We start from the raw sequence: 25,218 nt of genomic DNA on the forward strand, positions 1-25,218 counted from the left end.
ACCGCGGGGCACCGGCAGGGACGTGGGTGGATCCCAAAGGGCAAGACGCAGGTGACGGGGCCCTGCTCACAAGGCTACGCACAGCACGATCCCATTGATGTGACGGTCTAGAGAATTCTAGAACGTTCTAAAGATTCTAGAACATTCTAGAAATTCTAGAACCGGGACCGCACACAGAACAGCGATTGCTCGGACGGGACGTGGCGGGTGATTCCAAAGGGGACAAAGGACTGCGGGGTGCGACTGTCCCCCGTTTGGACTCTCTTGTGGGGGTCCCACAACTGCACGCGTTTTTCAAGACTCATAGGTTGAGTTTTACTGTGTAGAACAAACGACGATTTTTAAAAATCCACCGCGGGGTTCTAGACTCTCCGAATCACGCACAGATCGACCAGCTCCACCCGCTCGGGGCCGGTGGGGACAGGGGACAGGTGAGAGGTCGTGAGCCCTGCCCCCACCTCCCCGAGAAGGGCCACCTCCCCGGCGGTCCCCGCGAGCGAGACCCTACGATCCCTAGAACTGGCCCGTGGGACATATCCGGGGGGACCCGGGCCTGGGTGGGCATCTTGTCCCTTCCTGGCCGAGGCTGCAGCCCAGAAACGGTGGCCCAGGGACTGTCCCCAAGCGTTGGCTGCAAGACAGCCACTAATTTTTAAGCAGTTTAATTGAGATGTCATTTACTTGCTACAGAGTTCTCCACTTACAGCGTCCAATTCTCTGCTTTCCGTGTATTCAGAGTCGTGCAAATCATCGCCGCACCTGAGTCTAGAACATTCCGCCCCCCCCAAAGGAGACTCCGTATCCGCCAGTGGTCACGTCCCCTCCCCCCTCCCCCAGCCCCTGGCGACCAACCTGCGTTCTGCATCTATGGACCTGCCTGTTCTGGAAAGTTCCTGTAAGTGGCATGTCACGCCATGCAGCCTTACGCACGACGTCCCCAAGGCTCAGCCACGGCGTGGCACGTGTCCGCGCTTCGTTCTTGTAAAATGACCGTCACGTTGTTGCCGGGGAATATTCCAGCGTGCGGGTCGGGCAGGCCCAGAAGAACGAGCTTGCAGGACAGTTCTGGGTGCTGCGGGTCTATGCCATGCCCACGGTCCCTGGCAGGGGACGGGGACAAGGACATCTGCGGGGTCTGGCCAGGGTGCAGATCTGCAAGTCCAGGGACCCGCAGAGGGACCAGAGACAGCTGGAGCTCCGGGTGTGTGACGATCTCAGTCTTCACGACTGTCCCCAGAGTTCTGGGCTCTCCGCGTACGCAGGGATTTTGCTCCGTCACCACGGATGGCGTGGAGGGGGCTCCCCTGGGGTCCCTGGAGGCTGGGCTGGGACAGCTGAGGCCCCGGTTGGGCCCGGCCCAGCCCCAAGGTGACCCTGGCTTAGAGACCCGAGGCTGTCCCCGGTAGTCCTGGCCGCATGACGGCCGCAGGTGACACAAGGCCCGTGCCCGGAGGAATGCACGGCCCCTCTGCCCCAAAACCTGCTCTTCCTGCTCCCTGTGTGTCCCGGGAGGTCACTCACAGGTCACCTTCGGAAACGTCGGTCCAAGAGGCCCTCCGGGGTGAGTCTCAGAGGTTGTGCGGGTCCCAGGCCTGGCGACCCCGCCCTAGCCGGAGCTCCCCGGTGGCAGCGTGCGGGCCTAGAGGGGTGGGCTGGTGGCAGGGGTCCCCCCCGTGCACCCTGCTGGGGACGAGCCCGAGGAAGCCACGCTGGGTCCCTCCAGGACTAGGCGGGGCCTCTCTGAGCCACCGGTGAATGGTCTCCTGGTCCCAACAGGCAACGAGTCCTGGGCAGGTGGGTGCCCAGAGCTGCTGCTTCTAGAACAGCCGTGTGTGTCTGAGCTCGGAGGGGCACGGCGGGGCGTCTGCAGGCGGGAGAGGGATCGGCCCCCCGAGGCCCCAGTGTGTCTGTCCCAGTTGGGGGACCCGTCCCCGGAGGTTTCCTCTTGGGAGTCTTGTTTTAGTTTCCAGGCTGGGCTCAGCTCGCTCAGCCTGGGGTGGCACCAGGGGGATGGGGAACCCCGGAAGGAGGAGCCCTGAGGGGGAGGAAGGTTTGGGGGACCCCGCCTTCTCCCCCAGGGCACTGTCCTGCCACCCCCCACCAGGGCTGTCTGGATACGAGGGGACTGGTGACGCTTCCTAACAAGGGTGAGCCCCGCTAGGAAAGGAGGGAGTCGGGGGCCCCCTCACAGTTTGGGGGGTGTCGGGGGAGTCTTGGCGGGTGCAGCACCCCCCGTTCCCCGCCCCCTCCCACCCCCGACAGCCGGGACCCAGGGCCCCCCACCCCTGTCCCCAGCAGGGGCCGTCCCCACGCGTGCAGTGAGGAAGGAAATTGCAAATTAATCTTTATTTCCATCTTGGAAGCGACCTTCATTCTCTGCATCGAAAACGATCCCCGTCATCCCAGGGAATCAATTACGGGCTTTAATTGTGCCCGTCGGTCGCGGGGACCAATCCGGGCAGGGTGGCCCAGAGGCCACCGTGTGCCCAGAGAGCCCTCCTCCCTCCGGTCGCTGGGGGCTGACTGTTCTCTCTTTGTCTCTCTCTGCTTCCCTCTGTCTGTCTGTCTCTGGGTCTCAGCTGTCCCCCCAAGCCAGCACAGGGCTCAGGAACGAACCCCCAGGGCTCACGGGGTCCACGGGGGCCGCCTCCTGCCATCTGTCCCTGGCCCCAGTGCTGCACGGGAGTCTCAGGGGCCTCATCCCCTGAGGACTGGTCTTTTGTCAACGAGCTCAGGACCAGAGACGTCGTCGTCTGTCTGCAGAACGCGGAGCTGAGTGCCAGTGAGCAAGGAGGTGCCTGCGAGACCCCCCCAAAATCGCGCACACCTCTGCGCTTCCCGGAACTTTTCTCTTGTTCATCGCTGATTTGGGGGTGACGTCCCCAATGCAGTCTCCGTGCGCAAAATTAAGACGTAAAAGGGGAGGTTCCAGACGCCGCTCAGCCGCGGTCCCCGCTGGTTTGGAGCACACCCTTGCACACCTTTCTCTACGCGGTTGAACCCGGCCGTTTTGTGGAGCGTCCCTTAAATGTAAAAGGTGTCACTCTGCACGGATCCTTTTGCCACTTCCGTGTCGCCCGTTTTTGGGATTTATCCAGAGGACACTTGCAGTTGATTCCTTTCACTCTGCGGCCACATGCCACCGTGGCTGTCCCCCTGCTACTGATGAATATGCGGTTTCTTTTCCCCGTTTCCCGCCGGGCTGCCACCGGCCTCCCTGTCCCTGTCGTTTGCACGCCCGTGAGTGTCTGTGCGCGCACACAGGGCGCGTCCGTTTTTAACTTGACAGATGTGGCAGCTGGCCCTGCGGAGTGGCGCTGCGACGTCCACTCCTAAGAGGTCGAGTGACCGTCCCCGTCAGCCCACCTCTTCCCCAGCCTTGATGCAGTCGAACTTCTAACGTGTCACCGGTTGCACTCGTCGTGCAAACTGGAACTTCCTTGGGGCTTTAATGTGCGTGGGGATGAAGGCCGTTGCTGACGGGGCTGTGCGTGTGGTGTCCCCTGGTCTTGGGGGGGTGGCCCAGAGGGGACGGGAGGCCAGAGGTTGGGAGCAGAGGCCCAGAGACGGGCTGGGGAGTAAGTGACAGGGTGACAATGACAACTGCTCAACCTCTAACTCCGTCCGTTGGGGGCTGTAATACTTATTAGAAGTAGCGGGTGCCAGGCGGAATCAGGGTGCCGTGTAGACTTGGGGTGCTGGGCAGAGTCGGGGGACGACGGGCTGGCTCTGGCCGCGTGGACAGACTGTGGGGATTGGGGCCGGGTAGTGGCAGCAGAATTGGGGTACACGGCCAGGCCCGGTGGCGGCTGGCACGGCGCCCTGGTGACAGCTCCCGGGTCCCGGAAGGCTGGGTGGGCCCCGCCTGGCCTCAGTGTTTCCACCCAAGATGTGGGCGACCCCCCCCGTCCCCCAGGGCCGGGCCCCTCCCGCCACCTTCCGGCCACCAGGAGATGCTTGTCTGTTTATCGGGGGCCCCGTGACTCTGACAACCGTCTCTCCTTATCAGCCGCCCACCCGGCTGTCCCCTGGGGGTGGGGGTGGCCCCCGGGCCCGGCGACCATGTTCACACGAGCAACACAGCCCCCCCAGCCCCCCCCGGGTCCCACGGCCGGCTCCGGGCGGGGACCTGGGCCGGGCGTGTGCTCTGGGACCAGAGGGCTCGGGCTGGTCCCATCTGCAGGCACAAGCTGGTGGCAGCCACGTCCCCTGCCCGCAGTGCGGCTCCCTGCACTAAATGGGGCTGGGGCAGAGGAGCAACCCCTCCCGTGCCTCAGTTTCCCCTGCGTGAGGACTTCCAGGAAGCAGAGCTGCCTCCCCTCCTTCCCACCCGTCCGGGAGCCGGGGCAGCAGCTGGGGGTGACCAGGAGACCCCCCCCCTGGGACCCACGCTGTCCTCGCGGCTGCACCGGGCCCAGGACGGGGGCTTCTCTTGCTCAGGCGGGTTCCCCTGCTGTCCCCGCGCCAGGCGGCTGGAGCAGTGGGGACAAAAGCCTGGAGAATGTGGGGTCCCCCCGGGCGGGGGAGAGAGAACAAGGCGAGGCGGCAGGTCTTGTGGGGACACGGGGTACACGGTGTCCCCCCCAGCCCCCCGCCCCAGTGCATCCCGGAACCGGTGAGATGCTGCTGATGGCCGCCCTGTCACCCGCCCCCCACCGCCCGCGCCCATCTGATTAGGGACCGAGTTGCTCCACGTCCTGCCACGCCCGTTGCGCAAGTCCTGCCCGGGGCCCGCCCTGCCCACCTGCCCCCTCCTGCGGGGACCTGCCCGGGTGCCCCATCCCTGGGCCTCCCACGGCCCTCGTCCCCGTCTGTCATCCTCCTCCTCCTCCTCCTCCTCTTCCCCCCACCCGGGCTCTACTTGTGCCCCAGCCCCTGTCACCTGGGCTGGGCTGGGGACCCGCCCGTCCTAGCCAGTCCTGCCCGGGTGTCCACCTGCACCGTCCTGTCCCCGGGCTCCCAGGGCCAGGCCCCGGCCACCAGCCCGGGCCTCCTCCAGCCCACGTGGCCCCTGCTCCCTCGCTGCGGGCCCCCAGGCCCTGTCACTGTCCCTTACTCAGGCCTGCCTGTGTCCTTCAGGGCTGCAAGCCCTCCCCGCGCCCGGTGGCTGCAGGGGACCCCCGCAAGCCCCCCCCCACCGCCGGCCTCCCCCCACCCCCCGGCTGCCTCCACTGGGACTCCCGCTCTGGCTGAGCCGGGCTAATTAATGGCTCTGCTCCGTTATCAGCAACACGCTAATTACTCTTTTTAATCAGGAGGCTCCGGGGTGCAGCAAAGCAGGGCTGGGGTGGGGGGGACGTAGGACCTCATCCCTGCTCAGGCAGCACCGCCAGAGCCCCCACCGCCCCTGTTCCTTCGGCCGCACGCCGGAAAACTCCTACTCTCTCTGCAATACCCCGCCCAGGCAGCCCCGGCCATAGAAGATGCACACGCTGACCAACCGAGCCCTCCCAAAGCCCCCGGGAGACACAGGGGACACACCCGGACGGCAGCACGGACAGACATAAGGGACAGGCACTTGGCCAGGGCAGGACGCCTGGCAGGGCAGAGCAGCAGCTGTCCCCTCTCCTGTCCCCTGCGCCCGAGGGGTTCCCGTGCAGGGAGCCATTATCTCTCCAAACTGCATTAACCCTGAAGCCAGTTTCCAGCAGACTCCGGGGACGGGGACATTTCCAGATAAGCCTTATCTTGGGGTTGGTGCATTAGCCTGAGCCGCTTGGGGGCGGGAGGGGAGGACGCTGCCAATCACAGCCACCCCTCCTGTCCCCGGGGCCCTGGCTGGGGGGGTGGGACGCTGGCCCTGTGACCTCACTCGGGGTGGGCGGACAGGTGAGGGGCCGGGGACCCTGCCACTCCGTGCCCTGCCCCCGAGGATGCATCTTTTCCAAGGACATGCGGGGTGGGGGTGGGGGCTCTAGAATCATCTAGAAGATTCTGGGCTCGAATCAAATCCCGGTTCTATCTGAGGCGCCCGTGGCCGGCCAAGCCCCGGCACAACCTCGGCCCCCGCCCCCCACCCCCCTGCAGCCGCCTCCTCCCCAAACACGGGCCTGGGGCTGCCCAGGGGGCCGGGGAAGGGGACACACGGGCCACACGGCGGCCCCAGCCGGAGCGGGGTCCTGGCTCCGGCCTCCGCCCGCCGGCCCTAGTTTGGGGGGGCTGCACCTTCAAAGGCCGCACGGCCCGGTCTGACCCCCACTAATGGGCACTCGGGTTTCCACCGATGCCAGGCCCGATAGTCGGCTCTCTGGGGCGGCTGGCGGGGACATTCTCGGGCCATGCTGACCAGCAGGCTCGGGGCTGCCCGTCCCCTCCCTGTCCCTCACTTCCCTCCACCGGGGGGCTTTGGGGGCTGCCCTCCTGCCGGGTTGGGGGGACAGAGGGGGCGGGCGGCCGGCCCACTCCTACGCAGCAGCTAGAACCCGGCCAGCGGTGCCCGCTAAGTCCCTCCTCTCTCTCCAGGGCGACCCTACGGAGCGGCCGCTTTGCTTCTCCCCGTTCCGCACGTGCGTGGGGACACTGAGGCACAGAGGCTGGGGACCCGCCCAAGTCGCACAGCTAGAAGGGAGGAGGGCCAGAAGCTGAGCCCCGGGGGGTGGCCCCAAAGTCCCCCGCCTGCACCTGCTCATTCCTTCCTTCCCCTGCTGGATCTGCCCGGGACCAGCTCCCGTAGCAACCCCCGTGCCGGTCACAGTGACTCCACTGGGTCCCACGACCCCTCGTGCGCAGAGGGACAGTGACACACCCAAGGCCACTCGGCTGGTGCAGTCCACAACCTCTGGCTCAGCCCAGGGCCGCTCTGTCCCAGCTTGCCGGGACCCTGCGGGGCAGCTTAGCGGGGGAGGGTCAGCCTCATGCCCCTGGGTCAGGGAGGATGTCACCCGGGGGGACAGACGGCTCTGGGCCCAGCCCCACCTGTCACCGGCAGGTTCCTGTCCGTGCCAGGAGGTGGCCAGCCCCCGCCTGTGCTCCTTCCGGTTCCTTCCCAACCCCCAGGGCACTGAGCTGGCCGCAGCGAGGGGACTACACGGGGCTCCACAGCTGGGACGGGACATGGGGGACCCGGCCACACAGCCCGGACCCTGTCTTCCCAGGGGGCTCTCGGCTGTCGCCCTCGATAGCTGCCCGGGACCCCCGTGTGGGTTGTGCTCGCTGCCAGCGCGCCTAATTACGGGGCTGCCCGGTCCCCGGCGACCGCCCAAGGGCCACCGTGTCCCCGCAACCTGCTCCCTTTTTCCTCTCCGCTTCCGGCTCCGGGCTTAACGTCCCCAAGTCACTGGGTCGCCACCTGCCCCTGTTAACGTTTTTTAATGCCGCTCAGTCAGTGGGTCCCACCGTTTCAGCTTTTTTCTGAGGGTCCAGCAGCCCGGCACGGCGGGGACAGGGGGGTCTGCACTGGGGACATTCACTGCCACCACGTCCTCCACCGTTTGGGGAGCGTGTGGTCCCCAAACTTGAGGGCAGTGGCCTCGGGAGTCCTGGTGGCAGGATGGAGAAGTGACTGCCCAAAGCCTGCTGTTCCTCAGCACCCCGGAAGGGGGGGACCGGTCCCAAACTGACAGACAGGTGTCCCCTCTGGACTCAGCTGCCTGGAGAATCCTTGTTGTTCCTCAAGCCCAAGACCCCCACCAGGACCCCCCAAGTGGGACCCAGGAGTCCGGGTCCTCTGCAGACGCCCGCAGCCCATGGGGCTCTGAGTCTCAGTCCCTCCCCGGCCCCGGGACCCCCCTGCCATTTCCCCTGCAGACGTCCCTGGGAGGGCTCAGGGCCCCCGTGAAACCGGAAACAGAGAGAAGCACCAGGCACAGCGGGCTGGGGACGTGGGACATTTATTTGTCGCTGCAGGGCGCCTGTCCTCCTGGGGGCAGGGGGCGAGGTGAGCCCACCCACGGCCAGAGAGGCTGGGGCACAGTGGGAGACCGGGCACCAGCCCCCCACCCTGGGCCACAGCCCTTTCCCGGGCAGGCTCGGTCGGTGGCTGTCCTGGGTGGAAGGGCACTGGGGGGTCAAGTGACAGCCCCTCCTGGTCTCCGTGACATCTCCCACTGTGCCCCATCCCCAGGGTCTCACTGGGCCCGAGCCCCAAGCCCAGGCGGGCGGCTGGGTATGAGTGGGGACCCCCGGGGCGCTCAGGGGGACTGGACCATGCGCTTGTGCGGGTCAAAGACGTAACGCTTGAAAGACAGGCTGAGCGTCACATGCTGGGGGGGCTCCGTCCGCTCCGCGCCCTCGTCCTGCCTGGCCGCCTCCCCGCGGCCCGCGCGTCCCCGCTTCTTAAGGGCCGGCGTCAGGATCCTCTTGGACTCGGGGCTGAGGCCACCTGCAAGGCACAGAGCACAGCCTGTCGCTGCCACACCCCGGGCACTCGCGGGACCTCCCTGCCTGCCCCCTGCCACCCTGCACCTCCCTCCCCAGACGACCAGCCTGAGCCCCGGCGCCTTCTGTCCTGTCACTTGGTCCCTCTGTCCAGCCTGGCGCACGACAGACTTCAGCCTTGGACTCGACTTAGATGCGAGGCTGAGTGGCCCTTTCTCTCGGGCTCGTCTGTTTCACTTTCGTAATTGACAAGCGATACAGTGTATGTGTTGGTAGCTTTTGTAATTGACAAGCGAGACATTGTACGTATTTGGCTTTTGTAATTGACAAGCGATACGTTGTATTTGTAGCTTTTGTAATTGACAAGGGATACATTGTATGTATCTGTGGCTTTTGTAATTGACAAGCGATACAGTGTATGTTTTTGTAGCTTTTGTAATTGACAAGGGATACATTGTACATATTTGTGGCTTTTGTAATTGACAAGTGATAGGTTGTACGTGTTCATGGCTTTTGTAATTGACAAGCGATACGATGTGTTTGTAGCTTTTGTAATCGACAAACGATACGTTGCATGTGATTGTAGCTTTTGCAATTGACAAGCGATATGTTGCATGTATTTGTGGCTTTTGTAATTGACAAGCGATACGTTGTATATATTTGTGGCTTTTATAATTGACAAGCGATACATTATATGTATTTGGCTTTTGTAATTGATAAGCGATACATTGTATTTGTTGCTTTTGTAATTGACAAGTGATACATTGTATGTATTTGTGGCTTTTGTAATTGACAAGCGATACAATGTATGTCTTTGTAGCTTTTGTAATTGACAAGGGATACACTGTATGTATTTGTGGCTTTTGTAATTGACAAGCGATACGTTGTATGTATTTGTGGCTTTTGTAATTGACAAGGGATACATTGTATATATTTATGGCTTTTGTAATTGACAAGCGATACATTGTATATATTTGTGGCTTTTGTAATCGACAAGCGACACATTATATCTATTTGTGGCATCCAACGTGATGCTTTGATGTCCGTGTGCATCGTGGAACGAAGAGACCAAAAGAATTAGCATTCGTCGCCATACTTATTTTGGAAATGAGAGCATTTAAGACCTATCCCCTTTGCCACTTCCAAGTACAATATATATTATTATTAATTACAGTCGCCACGCTGTACAAGAGACCCCCTGCCCTCGCTCCTCTGAACCGAAACTTTGCACCCTTCGAGAAACATCTCCCCAGCCTTTGGCGGCCACCGTTCTACTCTGTTTCTAGGAGTTAGGTATTTTTTAGATGCCACACACAAGTGACATCACACAGCATCTGTCTTTTCTGTGCTCGGTGGGAGGAATCTGATTGGTGGCAGCAAATGCAGCTTCTGCGTGGGTCACTGGCGGGGTGAGACCACCGGGCTGGTCGCCCCGAGCGCAGGGGCGGGGGCTGTGGGAGGAGGGTGGACCCAGGCCCCGGAGCCGTCCGACCCCTGGGACGAGCCACTCCAGCTGCGAGCCCCGTGGCCCTGCTGGGGTCCCGGAGGGAACAAGCTCATAGGGCTGAGGGTGCACTGGGAGGATGGCAGGGGGCAGGGAAACCCAGGGGGTGGCAGCTCCTGGGACAAGATGGGCACGCAGCCTACACGTCCTGCTGAGGGACAAGTAGGGATGAGAGCCAGCCACGCCCTGCTTGCTGAGTGACCGGTCCTGGCAGCCTCTGCATCCCCCAACACCTCATGTGCACAAAAGGGCTGCAGAAGCCAGTGGGCTTAGCATTCCGGAGCTGGTAGGAAGTCGGGTGGAGGCACAGGCAGAACACCCCTGTCCCCGCACGCTTCAGGGCACTGATGCCACTGTGCCCGCCAGTACCTCGAGGATGTCCCTCTTTTTCCAGTCTTGCCTGGGGGCTCGCTGTCCCCCTGGGAAGATGAGCCAGCCGTGGGGCCCAGACGGCAAGTTCTGGTGCCAGAGGACCCTGTCCTGTCACATCGACCAGACTGGGGTAGGGCGCTGGGTGGTGGGGCTGTGCTCCTTATTTCTAGCTGAAGACACGGGCCACCTCTTTACAGCCGAGAGGAAGGGCCCCCCAAGAGGGCAGCGGCTTGCTGGGGGCCCCGTGGGGCTTGTGACGATGCTTCCGAAGGGGAATGCGGGTTGTGAGCTCTGGGTGTCTAAAAAGGTGACCAGGACGCTGGAAGAAGGAGACCTCCCCAGGGTCGGTCGGGGACAGCCTGCCTTGTGGCACAGAAGAGCAGCCATCTAAGGCCTGGACTCCCTGGGAAGATGGGGACCCCCAGCTGGTATTAACGGGGCTCGGGGGCCAAGCTGTCCCCCGCATGCCTGCCAGAGGGGGCACGTGACACCGCGGGCCCCGGGACTGGCACCGGGGAACCGCCCCTTGTAGGCAGCGAGGCCGAGTGGCGTGTGACCGCAGGCCCCGCACCCAGGGGACGTGCCCTACCCTCGAGATGGGGCACAGGGCGTGACATGGGGGGAGTCGGGGGGACGCCCGGCCAGCCCCCCCTGAGCCAGCGCCAGCCCGGCAGGTATCTGAGTCCCCGAATCGGAGCCCGGCCTCCCTCTGCAAACAGAGAAGGTGGCTGGCACCAGACCCTGACAAATGGCACGGGTGGCCAGGAGGTCTGACGGCCGGGGAGACAGGCGTGGCCCAATCTGCCGCCCATCTCGGCCGCGACGGGTCTCGTTACAACAATGCATTCCTCGCCGGGCAGAGCCGGAAAACCTATCTGGGGACCGGCAGGGAGGTGGCCGCTTAATTGCTGCCCCGAGACGCGCAGGCTGGTGGCCCTCGGCTCCGGCTCGGGGACCAACGCCCGGCGAGCCCAGCCACGGGACACCCGCCCGCCTGCCTCAATCTGTGGCAAATGTCACCGGGAGCTGCTCTGCTGCCTCGGTGGCCTTTTTGTCTTAGTCGGGTGGCAAACAGAGCGAAGGGCGGTGCATGGCCCCGGGGCCACACGGTGGGCTTCTCCCAACCTGCCGCGGGTCTTGCACTTGGGGACAGGCAGACCGGGGCCTCGGTCACGTCTCCGGGGTGAGCAGACACGCCAGCCGCGTGATCCTGGCGATCGGAGACACAGCAGGGACTGACGTGTCCCCAGGGGGCCGAGGGACTGCTCCGGTGGGGAGGGGACTCGAGTGCCACGTCCCGCGGGGGGTGGGGCCCAAGCGTGTGGGCTCTAGGGTGACCCCAGCTCACCGCGTCCACATGGCGCCCCGTGTGCTGGGCTCTGTGGGGACCGGGGGCCGCGTCGGGGTCAGCGGGGGGCACGTGGAGGTGGCCGGGAGGGGACAGGGCTGAGCGCGGATTCCCCGTCCACTTGCTACAGGCCTGTCGGGGCCACCCTGTTCCGCGGGGACCCTCCGGAGAGCCCTGCTGGGACCCACGTCTTTCCAGCCGCCGTGCAAACGTCACCTCCCAGCCAGACCCTCGTGACGGCCTCGCGTAAAACCGCACCCCCCTCGTCCCCCGGGTCCCCTGCCACGCCCCGGTTGTTCCTTATCACCTTCTAACGGACTCGACCGTTTCCTCATTTTGGCGTTTGTCATCCTCCGCGTCGGCTAAAATGACACGTCCCGCCGCCGTGGCGGGGGTTTGTGTCTACGTGCTGCTGAAAGCCCGGCGCCTAGAGCAGTCGCTGGCTCCCACCGGCCGTTCGCGGATACTCTCCGGGCAAGCGCGGGGCTGAGGGGGGGGGAACCTCTGGTTCCCCAAGGACCCAAGTGGCAGGTGTTTAGGCGCCGGCTGGTGACAGCCTGCGAGGGACACTCCCCAGGTGGTCACGGGTGTGAACCCAGAAAGCCGCTTCCAGGAATTCGGCCCAGACAAGCAGCCTGAGACGGCGGCCCGGGAAGGAAGGGGCCAGGGGACGCCGGAAGATCAAGGTCCCCAATGTCACCGCTGCTGCCATCATGAGCCGTGACCTCGAGGCGTCCCCCCCCCCCCATCCTGCCCGGCTGCCCCGAGGGACGGCGCTAGGACGCGTGTCCGGGCTCTCGCCGGCATTCAAGGCCCAGCGGTGCCACCAGCAGCTGCCTCCCTGTCTGTCCCCAACCCGCGTCACCCTGCAGCCACGAGACCCCACGCGGGGCCCCGAGCCCGTCCCACTCTGGTCCAGCCGCTGGGGGGGGGGGGCAGGGACACGCTCCCAGGGCCGGGCTGGCCCCTTCGCCCCGAGTGCCAGCGCCACACAAAGGCACAATGCTCGGGGACCGGGCGTCATCGGGGAGGAATGTGGGAAGGGGACCGTTTCCCGAGCCTCGGCCACACGGCCGCTGTGACACGGCCATCAAAGGCCGGCGAACTGCCTGCCATCCCCGGCGGTGCTTTCATGCCAGGGCCACCCGGGTGGGGGGCTTGGACGCCCCGGTGGGAACCGGACCCTTGCAGGCAGCTTGGGGGTCACCGGGGGACTGGGGCCCCTCGAGCCACTCAGCACTTGCCCTTGTGGTGACAGGCAGTTTTGGAGGGGCTGGAGCAAGGGACAGGGGGCTCTATCTGGGGACAGCGCCCTGGTGATGACGGACGGATGGACGGCTGGGGAGCAGAGGGGGACACGATCGGTGCCGGGCTGGGGTGACGGCAACGGGGACTAAACCGCCATGGGTGGCAGCAGCCCTCCCGCGCACGGGGCTTGGCAGGCAGGTGACAACCCTCATCGTGCATGTGACCTGCCGGGAGCGTCGAGGTACGATGTGTTTCCACGGCTCCACGGTGGTCGTGGCAGGGCTTAGCTGTGACGACACAGACCCGGCTCCTCCGCTGGACGGGGACACAGAGAGGCCCCAGAGGACAGGCCGGTGTGACGACGCTCGCTCAGAGAGAGAAGCCCCGGCTGCGGGGAAGGGACAGCCCGGACACCAGTCACCTCCCTTCCTGCTCAGCCTCCTTAGACCCCTTCTAGGAGCAGGGACAGTGACTTTGTCTTTTTTTTTTTGAGACAGAGTCTGGCTCTGTCGCCCGGGCTACAGTGCCGTGGCGTCAGCCTCGCTCACAGCAGCCTCAGACTCCTGGGCTCCAGCGATCCTCCTGCCTCAGCCTCCTGAGTAGCTGGGACGACAGGCATGCGCCACCATGCCCGGCTCATTTTTTCTATATATTTTTAGTCGTGCAGCTAATTTCTTTCTATTTTTAGTAGACAGGGGGTCTTGCTACATTGCCCAGGCTGGTCTCGAACTCCTGACCTCGAGCGATCCTCCCGCCTCGGCCTCCCCGAGTGCTGGGGTGACAGGCGAGGGCCACCGCGCCCGGCCAGGGACAGTGACTTTGCAATCCGCCTGCCGCCTCTCTGTCAAGCCCAGTCCTTCCGTGCTTTCCTCGGTTTACCCATCTCGGGCTGGGCGGGGGGCGGGGGGGCGCCGGCTCCCTCGGTTTCCCTCCTTCTCTTCCCGTATGTAAACAAAGATGCAATTTGCTTTAACAAGATTAGGCGATTAACTTTTTCTCAGACTTGTCCTCCGCTGTCCCCGCAACAAAAGGAATTAGGGGGGGAGGCGGGCGACGAGCGGGGGGGGGCCCTGCTGAACCCACGCGCGCGTCCGGACGCTCTCGGGGGGGGCCCCCCCAGCACCCACATTTTGATGTCTTCATGTCGCCTAATTCCTCCTTTAATTTATATTAAGCTTCTTAGCGGCGACGATGAATTCTTCAAAAACAAAAAAGGCCCCTTTGCAGAAATCTTTTGCCCGTGCCGTGGAAATTGAAATTGTAATGCGCTCAGAGCTTTTCGGATCGGGGGGTGCAGGGGGTGCGGGGTGCGGGGTGGGGGTGCAGGGGGGAAGGAGGGATTTTCTTTTGTTTTCCTTTTTTTTTTTTTTTTTAAGGCAGAGAATGAAAATCGTTCCAGAACAGGCAGGAAACGACTCGGTCTTGAGAATTCAGGCGGAGGCTCCGTTATTTAGAGGGAGGGGCGGGCGCCGGGGAGGAAAGTTTGCTGTCAAGTTCTTTTTTTTTTTGAGACAGAGTCTGGCTCTGTCGCCCGGGCTAGAGTGCCGTGGCGTCAGCCTCGCTCACAGCAGCCTCAGACTCCTGGGCTCCAGCGATCCTCCTGCCTCAGCCTCCCGAGTAGCTGGGACGACAGGCATGTGCCACCACGCCCGGCTCATTTTTTCTATATATATTTTTAGCTGTCCAGCTAATTTCTTTCTATTTTTAGTAGAGACGGGGGCTCGCTCTTGCTCAGGCTGGTCTCGAACTCCTGACCTCGAGCGATCCTCCCGCCTCGGCCTCCCCGAGTGCTGGGGTGACAGGCGTGAGCCACCGCGCCCGGCCTGTTGTCAAGTTCTTGATCCTTCCGGAAGGAGCCTGGACCTCCGGGTGCAGGGGTGGCCGGGGGTCTCTGCACCGCTGAGAGCCATCAGAGATCACCTTGAGGCTCAGGCTCAGGGCACCCGGGGTCCCCAACTGCCACCAGCCCCGCTTGGGTGGGGGGGGGCACCTTCCAGCCGTGCAGCCCGAAATGAGCTCAGGCACGTGAGTCTCTCCCTGACCAACCGGGGCTCTGCGTGGCCGGCGACTGCGTGTCCCCAGACGGCCAGAAAAAAAGTCCGTTCTGTGTCTCAACTCGCGCGACAAGCGTATAGCATCCACTCCAACGCCCAGAGGTGGAAACTGAGGCCCAGGTGTGCGGATTGGCTTGGCCAAGGCCACGCAGACGGCTGGTGGCAGAGAAGTGATCGTGCGTCCCCATGGCTGCCTGGACAAGCCCCAAGTTCTTCTCCAAGTGGCTGGAGCTGGGGGACAGGGGCCGGCTCTGTCCTCTCGTTCGGGACCGCTGACGGCTGCCTCTCGGCCTGCCGTGTTGGTCCGTGACGTGCAAACACGCACACGCCTCTGGGGACATTGTTCCGGCAGGCTCTGTGCAGCTCGGCGACCTGGTGGCTCTTCAGTCCAGGCCCGGGGCAGGTTTGAATGTGGGCAGGGCGGCCTCCTCCAGGCAGCCCTCCTCCTCCTCCTCCTCCTCCTTGGACGGGCCCTCAATGCTAGCCGTGGTGGGGGGGGGGCACAGTTCCCGGGGACCCCCCCATGGGACACCACTGTCCCCACCGCTCCTGCGGGCGCCGCCTTGGAATACTCCAAACACTCACCCCCCAAACGTGCACGCTCCTCAAGGGCAGTTAATCTCCAATTAAAATACCTGGAGCAGAAACTCACATAAGTGCTTTAAAAGGGAAGAGCTTGTTGACAATAAAAGTCTTCTTCAAAAAAAAAAAAAAAAAAATTTCACATATTAAAAAAATGTCATTTTTATTTATGACTTGGGGAAAAAAAAAAAAAACAACTCATGCAGAATAATGAAGGGCAACAAAGGCTCGGGGACCAGTCATTTTCTGGAGCCCGTATGGGGCGAGCTGATTAGTGTAGCAGCCCCGTGCCCGGTGCTGGCTGTCCCCTCGCTGATGGGGACAGGCAGGGGTCACAGTGTCACGGGGCCCCAGCTGCAGAATCCACAGTGTCCCCTTTCCTGACTTGCAGGGTCGGCAGCTCGGGCTGAGCGTGGGCACGTGGGGCAGGGCCTGGCACACAGCAAGTGACCTGACACCAGTGACCCTACGCCTGTGCCCGGCCTCCTCCCTGCAGCCCCGAGCACCTCACGCTGCAACTGGGCTTATCACTCGCTGCCACCAGCCCCGGGTTCCCCGTGTCCCCTCTGCTGGCCCAGTGCCGGCCAAGCACAGCTGCGGACGGGTACCGAGTGCCCTTCCTTCCAGAACACTCTCTGGGCCACGTTGCCTCTCTTTTGTGGCCCCAGACTCAGATCTGACGTCGTGGCTGGCTGCCGGTTCTTTTACGTCTGGGCAACGGTGACCCCAAGTCTTGCGAGGTGCAGAGGTCTCGGCTCCGAGCACCCCCAGCCAGCTGTCCCAGGACCACGGGAAGGTGCCTGGCTCCGTGGGGTGCGTCGGGGGACAGTGTCCCGAACCTCAGTCTCCCTGTCTCTGAAGTGGGCCACACGGTGTCGGTAGAGAGACGGGGAGCCCTGCCACACCCCCTGGAACAAAACTTCCAAATAGAAACAGTTTTGGGGGTCACCAGAGGAGGCCACCCCAACCCAGCAGGGGCGGGGGCTCTTCTGCCTCTTGGGGAAACAGACGGGCATTTGGTGTCCCGAGATCCCCAAAGCTCAGGCTCGGTGACAAGTTCATCGCTGGCCTTCCGGAAGTAACGAGCATGACATCACCGGTTGCTTTAGAGACGAAGGAAAAACTGTCACTTGGAGAAGCTCAGAGACTTGTCTGAGGTCGCGCTGTGTGTTCATTCATTTAATGGAAAACACTGGGCCGGGCGCGGTGGCTCATGCCTGTCACCCCAGCACTCTGGGAGGCCAAGGCGGGAGGATCGCTCGAGGTCAGGAGTTCAAGACCAGACTGGACAATGCAGCAAGACCCCATCTCTACTAAAAATAGAAAGAAATTATCTGGACAGCTAAAAATATATATAGAAAAAATGAGCCGGGCGTGGTGGCGCATGCCTGTAGTCCCAGCTACTCGGGAGGCCGAGGCAGGAGGATCGCTTGAGCCCGGGAGGTTGAGGCTGCTGTGAGTGAGGCTGACGCCACGGCACTCACTCTAGCCCGGGTGACAGAGCCAGACTCTGTCTCAAAAAAAAAAAAAAAAAGAAAGAAAGAAAGAAAACACTGGGCGCCTACTCTGTGTAGGTGCCGAGCCGGGTGTGGGAGGGACGGGGTGAAGGAGGCGGAGCCACGAGACGAGTCAGAGATGTGGGTGGGGGGTGGCCCTTCCCGCCTTCAGGATGACATCGAATAACAGCCCGGGTCACGCTTCTCACGGGACAAAGCTGAGCCCAGCATGTTCCAGCCCCTTCTCTGGTGACGCTCCGACCCCTTCCACGTCCCAAGACACAGTGGCCAAGGGACACAGGTCTCAGAGGTCCCCGGGCGCCTTGGGTCCTGCCCCTTCCTATCCCAGCCGCCCAAGGCCTCCTAGCAGGGCTGAGGGGTCTGTGCCCGGCTCACACCCTCCTCCGTCTCCGTCCCCGGCTGTGTCCCCCACGTGCCCCTCGGGGTCCTTCCTGCTGCACTTGTCCCCAGCCCTGGCCCTGCCTCCCACCCGGTGCACCGGGGAAGATGCTACCTCCTCTAACAACCCACGTTTGCCGGATAAATGAGAGTTGAAGCACGCGACAGGGGTGGGGGTGGAGGGGGACAGGAGGGAGGAGGGCAGAGTGACTTCTTCTCTGTCCCCCCCCTTTTCCAGGTCCCCCCTCGAGCAGCCCTGAGCCTACGGAGGGAGGAAGGGCAGGGGCTTTCCTAGCTCAGAGTTCAGGCCGCCGCGGACAGGGGTGGGGTGGGGGGCAGGCGGGGCGGGGGGCTCCTTTGGCCAAAACGATATTCAATTTTTTATTTTTTTTTTAATTTTTAAAAGGCGGCTACAAAGCCACGATTAAGCTCGGGACCCTAAAACAAGCCCATAAAGTCGCAAAAATATTTATCTGGAAGGGTGGCGAGTGCAGTAAAAGTTTTACGGATGCTTTAACGGCGGCCCCGCCAGGGAGCTGGCCTCCCGCTCACCTCCCTCCTGTCGGAGCCTCACCGCGCGCACGAAAGCTCGCGCACACGCGTGCACACGCACACAATCTCGCGCACACGCACAAATGCACGGGCACACGCATGCGCATGCACACATGCACGTGCACAAAAGCTCGTGCACATGCACAAATGCACGGGCACACACATGCGCATGCACACACATGCATGTGCACACAATCTCGTGCACACGCACAAATGCGCACGCACACGCATGCACATGCACACAAATGCGCATGCACACGCATGCACATGCACACACATGCACGTGCACAAAAGCTTGTGCACATGCACAAATGCACGGGCACACGCAAGCACATGCACACACATGCGCATGCACACGCATGCACATGCACACACATGCACGTGCACAAAAGCTTGTGCACATGCACAAATGCACGGGCACACGCAAGCACATGCACACACATGCGCATGCACACGCATGCACATGCACACAAATGCACGTGCACAAAAGCTCGTGCACATGCACAAATGCACGGGCACACGCAAGCACATGCACACACGTGCATGCACACGCATGCACATGCACACAAATGCACGTGCACAAAAGCTCGTGCACATGCACAAATGCACGGGCACACAAATGCACGGGCACACACAAGCACATGCACACGCAAGCACATGCACACGCATGCACATGCACACAAATGCACATGCACACAAATGCACGTGCTCAAAAGCTCGTGCACACTCACAAATGTACGGGCACACAAATGCACGTGCACACACAAGCACATGCACACGCAAGCACATGCACACAAATGCACATGCACACACAAGCACATGCACGCGCAAGCACATGCACACAAATGCACATGCACACGCATGCACATGCACACAAATGCACGTGCACAAAAGCTCGTGCACACACAAATGCACGGGCACACACATGCACATGCACACAAATGCGCATGCACACGCATGCACATGCACAGTAACAAATGCACATGCACACAAATGCACGTGCACACAAATGCACATGCACAAAAGCCCATGCACACGGACACGGGCACGCCCCTGCAGCGGTCCACGCAGAGGCTGCTTTAGGCTCACGCTCAGGGCACCCGGGGTCCCCAACTGCCACCAGCCCGGGGGGGATTCCTGTCTCTTTCCGCACCAACTGCCGCCCTCCCCACCTGCACCCTCCGCAGCGTCAGGCCCCAGCCGCAGGCCCTTCTCCTCAGCTCCTCCCTGCCTCAGGGCCTTTGCACAGACACTTCTGCCGCAGTTGCTCTCTCTGGCGCTCGCTCGCCCTGCAGACTCGAGCGTGTCCCCCGGACGCTGCGTCCTCAGAGGTCCCGCGTTGTCTCCTGCAGCACCCGCCCGCCTGGGAGCATGTCTGACCACCCTCCCGGGGCAGCGCCGGGAGGACAGGGCCTGGGGACGTCCCTCTGGCCGCCCGAGCCGAGGACCGGCACTCGGAGAGGAACGACGCTTGCGTGAGCAGACCTGGGACTCCAGCGCCTGGTGGCACAGGGGGCTCCACTGAGGTCCCCGCTGGTCCCCGGGGCCGGGCTACTGCAGGGTTGGTCTTTAGTGGCCCAGCCCGAGGACCAGTGGGGGGAGGGGGGCTCAGGGAAGGCGGCGAGGATTCCTGGAAAGATCTAGAATTCTGAGCTGATCCTGGGTCTACGAGAAATCAGGCTGAACACGAGCTTCGGGGGAGGGAGCTGCTCTGAAAATCACTCGGCTGCCTCTGTGGAACTGTCCGGAAATGCTAAGTCAGACGACACGGGCGTGGCTAGGGGGACAGGCGTGTGACTCAGTGCCACCGCGTGACAGTGCCTTGCTGCAGCTGCAGGTGGACGTCTCCTGGCACCAGGCCACCCCGTCTGCCAGCTCCACCGAGAGGCACTCTCTTAATCCGCTCTGCGTGGCGCAAATGTGGAAGTGACCCAGTGTCCCCAAGTCAGGGAGCAGGCGTGTAGACTGCGGGTTATTCAGACTACGGGACGACACACAGCAGTCACATGCAGTAAACAAGAACGGCAAGTTCTGAAAAGAGAACAGTAAGTGTTCTAACGACGCTGGCATCAGTGTGGGACCGAGTTGATCAAGACCTAAAACACCGATGAACCACCCACGCCGCTTGGGGGACCCGGCCCGGACAGGACATGCACAAAAACACGGCTGAGGAGGGTGGACATCACCCCTCGGGAGGACGCGGGGACAGGAGTTCGAGACCAGCCTGAGCAAGAGCGAGAAGAAGCCGCTGGCCACGTGACTCACCCACAGGGGTCCCCGGGTCTACACTTCCTGCCGGGGTGCTGGGATCGAGAAGCCGTGGGGTGTGCGGGGACAGCTGGGGGGCCCCCACGTCATCTGGGGTCACGGAGGGGCTCCTCTGTGACCCCAGGAAGATACTTCCTCTCGGGGAGCCCTCAGTTTCCCTCTCCTTCGGCTGCTTCCTTCGGAATCGGACCCAGATCGTGGCGCTGCGACCGCTGCCAGGGTAGACGTCGGCCCAACGGGGCCCCAGGCCACGACGGCCACAGCGCCCGGCCCCCCGGCAGCGTCCCCCGCCCCCCGCGCTACCCCACGATGACACACAACCCTGCCCCGGCCGGCAGATGGTTTCTGTCCGCCGCGCTGTGTTTATATTAATTGCAGATATTTTTAACATATCGTGTTACCCCATCCATCTTCGCGGACGGGCCGCCTTGTAAAACCCTTTTCATTACGTTATTATGATCGTTATTATTATTATTATTATTATTATTATTTTTCCTGGCTTGCCCTCATCTTCCCCATCTACGACTATTTATGATATCACTGTCCTCGTTTCCAACGCTGGGTAGAAACATCAGTGGGACCGGCCCTCGATGAGCATCGTGTCACTTTGACAATCGCGATGGCCAAAAGGGCGGGGTGGGGGGAGAGGAGGTTGGCTGTTCGTTTTTTTGGGGGGCGGGCGGTAAAAAAAAAGACGCCCCCCAAAACGATCTGTGCTCTCGGCGGTCGGGGACGGCCTCCGCGGGAGGCTGGCCTGGCCGTGGGGGTCTGGCACGGGCTGGATGAGGTTGCAGAGCCGCCGTCCCCACCGACGTGGGAGAGGGGTCCCCAGAGGGCAGCGTGGCGGGGGAGGCGCCTGGGAGGGACGGAGATGGATGGTTTGTTTTCATTTTTATAGGAATTTTCTCAAACCTCCAAGTTCACCCCTCACCTCTCCCTTCCCCCAGCCGAGCGGTTCTGCAAAGTCCCCCCCCCCTCCCCCGGCTGCCCGGTGACCGTGCGGGACAGAAGCCAGGGGAAGGCCGGTGACAGCCTGGGGGTGGGGTCCGCCCGCACCTCGGGGGGTCGAGGGGTGTCTATGCCACCCCCCCGCCATCCCCCGCAAAGCCAGCGTCGGGCTCCCCTGGGGGACTGGAGGGACCGAGATGTTTGGGGACAGCCAGCATCATGCGGGGGCCACTGTCTGAGTCAGGCCAGTCTGCAGCGGGACAGCAGCCGGCCTGGGGGGGGCATCGGGGACAGAGGGAGGGCAGGGTGGACTTGGTGGCCTCGTGCCAGCTTCCCCGTGTCCCCCGCTCTGGGTTCAGGACGTGGCACGGGGCCGGGGGGTGGGGTGGGGGTCTTTGGACCAGAGACGTCTGGTCTGAACGAGGAAAAAAGGTCCTAAAAAAAAACCCAAAAAAACCCATTTTCCAGATGCGTAAACTGAGACTCAGAAAAGGTGAAACTCCAGGCGGGATTCGAACTCGGGTCTTGCCGACGCCAAAGCTCCTGCTGGTCTCTGAAGGTTCCCTGTCCCCCGACACCCCCCGAGTGGCAGGACACGCCAAGGGTGTCAGCGCTCCAGCCCCGCCGGCTTGTCTCGGGAAAAGTCCCATGTGGTGCCGGCGGGGGCTGGCCACCCTCGGATGACACCCCAGGGACAGGCAGCCTAATGGCCCATTGTCTCGGGGACCCGGTTATGGGACAGGACGACACCCACAGCCCGGGCTCCCGTGTCCCCTCCCTTTGGCACCACGATGCGGTTTTGCTTTTGCTCTTTGCTGCGTTTCTAGAAGCCTCTCGGCTGAATGATGTCACAGAAGACGCCCACTTGCACGCGGGGACCCCAGGGGCTGGTGGCCCGGCTCCGCGGGGGCCTCCGTGTGGCCTCTTGGAGGCTGTGCCCGCAGGGAGGCCACACGCGGTGGCCCAAGTCGGCGCTGGGAGGTCGCGTGCAAAAGAACATCCAGTCGTTCCTGAGCAACGGGGAGAGTTGATGTCACCGGGCCTGGAGCCGGGCAGCGGGTCCCCCGTCTGCAGGGGGCACAGGCCTGAGCCCCCCGCAGCCCCCGCAGGCCCCAGCGCTCGGGGAGGCCGAGGCGGGAGGATCGCTCGAGGGCAGGAGTTCGAGACCAGCCTGGGCAGTGTAGCAAGACCCCGTCTCTACTAAAAATAGAAAGAAATTAGCTGGACAGCTAAAAATATAGAGAAAAAAGTGAGCCGGGCGTGGTGGCGCGTGCCTGTCGTCCCAGCTACTCTAGCCCGGGTGACAGAGCGAGACTCTGTCTCCCCCAAAAAAGATCACCCAAAGCTGAGAACCCCAAACGCAAGCTACCGGGACCCGAGATCTCCGTTCTGGGGCTCGAGTGAGAATTCCGGCGACCTCGGGACAAAACCGGGTGGGCTGGCTGGTTCGGGGGCACCTAGTGGCCCCCCCGAGATGGGGCCACCCTGCCGTGCCCCGTCCTGACAAGGCCCAGGTGACAATGCCGCTGGGGAACTCTGGGTTTACGTAGGAGACACCGTTTCAGCAGAGAGAATCGCTCGCACGCGTTCGCCGGCGTCTGTCCTCGAGCAGGTGACAGGTGACTCAGGGCTGTCGCGCGCAAGACCCCTCAGCCTCTGGCCTGGTCCTTCTGTGGCTGGACGGCAGCCAGGGCTTCCTTGTCCCCTGCCCGGAACCTTCCTCCGACGACAGTCTCTGCCCGGGTCAAACCGCCCGGCGCATTCCTCATGCCACTCTCGGGGCCCCCTCTCCTGCCAGAACTTGCCACCAGCCCTGTCCTTGCAGGGACCAATTCTGCAAACGCCGGGCGAGCCAATCTCGGGGACCTCCGAGGCTTTCTGGAATGTTCCCTGGGTGGCAGGCGGCACGGGGCCGATCACCGAGAGGCTACGGCTCCCTAAGACACCCCGTTTATTCCAGCTCGGCTCTGACTTGCGAACCTGACCTCCAAATGTCACTCCCAAAGCCACTAGGGGCCCAACCCGGGTCCCCCCAGGGGCGTGTTTTGCTCGGCCCCGACGGGCCTGGTTTGTGACCAGGGGGTTTCACGTGAAAATTAAATGACATAAAATGAGACCGACACTCAAGGCCTACGTTCCTATAGAGCGAGGACATGTACGGTGGCCCTCGTGTCCCCATCGTCCCCGGCACTCCCTCCCGGAGGTTCCTTCCCAAGGAAGGTGCTTCTAGAAGGTTGGGAGGGAGGAACCGGCAGGGAGGGGGCTGGGGGGGGGAGGGGGGAGGCATCCGAGCGGGGGACGTTTCATCAAAAGCCACACAGGAAAAGCAGGAGGACGAACCGGCCGGCGCTGACCCGGCAGAGGAATGTGACCCGCGTCGCCGCACCCCTCCCCCCGCCACCCCCCCCACGCCGCGCCCCTCCGCGCTCCGGGCGGCTCCGAGTCCCCCTTGGGCTGGAGGGAGGGGGTCGAGGACGGGTCAGCGTGACCCTAGCAAGCCCCGCAGAGGGACACATTCGATGGCCCCCTTCCCTGGGCCTGGGGCGACTGTCCCCCGCTCCCCGGCTCCACCCCTGCGTGGCAGAGGCCTTGGGGTGCCGTTATCAAAGGGAGCCAAGAGCCCCCCCCAGAGACGGCCGATGTGGCCGGTGACCCTCGGGGCTTCGGAAGGGGTCGGGGACGCGAGGGTCCCCAGCCGGGCCGCCAGGGCGGGGCAGGGAGCTAGTCACCCAGCTGGCGGGCGCCCAGGGGGGCCGGGACGACACCCTGTCTTTAGGGGACTTGCCCCAAGAAGACATGACCAGCGTCCCCGTTGCTCCCCCCGATCCAGACCTCCCCGGGGCCTTTCCACCCTCGCGGAATGAACCCCCGAGTCCCGGAGTGACCCGGGGGACGGTGGTCCCTACAAAACGCTTCCATTTTGCCGCATGTCTGCAGATGTTTGTCATCCAGTGTCGGGGGACGAAAGGGCCTGGGGACACGAGCCTGCAGTCCTCGGTATTTGGGGGGCTGAGTGGGGGGAGGGGGGAGGGCACTTGAGCGTAAGAGTTTGAGGCCAGGCTGGACAACACAGCAAGACCCCATCTCTCAAAAAAAAAATAAAAAACCCACATAGGGGGTCATGACACATTCACGGTCACACAGAGCCCTCGGTCCCTGTCACGGCACCAGGCACACGGTGGGACCCCTGGGCCTGCGCCCCACGTATCTTCATGCTCAGCGCACTCCTGCCCGCAAACGCTGCCTGAGGCCATCGCTGCCCCAGGCCCCCGGCGCTGCCTCCCCCTCTCTCTGTGCGATGCTCTCCCCCAAGGACCCTGCATGGCTCCCTCCTTCCCCGCGGTCAGGCCTCTCTGCTCAACTGCCGCGGCCACACACGGGCCTTCCCCGACGGCTCTCTCCGGCACAGCCGCCGTCTCTGTCCCCGCCGCCACCCGGCAGCCTGTCCCCTCCCTTGACCAAGCCGCCGCGGACAAGTCCCGGCTCCCACTCGGCAGGGGCCTGAGCCCGGCGGTCTCCACTGAGCCAGAGAAGCCGGCGACTCGCAGCCCTGGAGACCCCGCGGGTCCCCCCGGGGGGCACGGCCAGGCCCGCCCTGTCCCCTCCTCTCCCCTCTGACCCCCCCCGCAGTGAGACCAATGTCACCCCACGTCCCAGAGGGGCTGGGACTCTGGTCCCCGGGTTCCTCCGCGGACGGCAAACGGTGGAACTCAAAACCCCGGCCTTGGCCCCACGCGTCCCCAGGCGGGGTCCCCTGGAGCAGGTGGCCGCGCCGCGCCGCACTCACCGGGCACGTGGACCTTGAACTTGCCGCTCTGGCCGAAGGCGCCGGCGATGACACCCACCTCCCCGGTGGACAGCCGCACCCTGAGCCCCACGAACAGCTGGATGTTGGTCTCCTTCTTGAACAGCGAGCGGCCGATGACGCTGCCGTCGTCCATGGCCTGTCCCCAGCCGCGGAGAGAGCGGGCGTTAGTGCGGCGTGCCTGGCCTTCCCGTCCCTCCCCACCCCGGCTCTCCTGGGGGACAAGTGGCCCGAGGGACAGCCTCTAGGAACCCTGAGGGTCTTGCAGGTAACGCAATAAACGCACAGGGACGGGGCACGAGTCTGGGACCAGCTGCCGCCGCCAC

The 25,218-nt window shown here is 63.2% G+C and overlaps 1 protein-coding gene across 1 annotated transcript in view; it reads right to left on the reverse strand.

Moving 5' to 3' along the window:
* Positions 1–7,813: 7,813 nt before the first annotated feature.
* Positions 7,814–25,218, reverse strand: part of EEFSEC (eukaryotic elongation factor, selenocysteine-tRNA specific) — a 112,079-nt gene continuing 94,674 nt past the window's right edge. The window contains 2 exon segments of the mRNA XM_045534734.1: positions 7,814–8,320; positions 24,875–25,031. Coding sequence (XP_045390690.1) covers positions 8,130–8,320; positions 24,875–25,031 — 348 coding nt within the window. The 3' untranslated portion in view covers positions 7,814–8,129.

This window comes from Lemur catta, chromosome 21 (assembly GCF_020740605.2).
Source record: "Lemur catta isolate mLemCat1 chromosome 21, mLemCat1.pri, whole genome shotgun sequence".
Classification (NCBI taxonomy): domain Eukaryota; kingdom Metazoa; phylum Chordata; class Mammalia; order Primates; family Lemuridae; genus Lemur; species Lemur catta.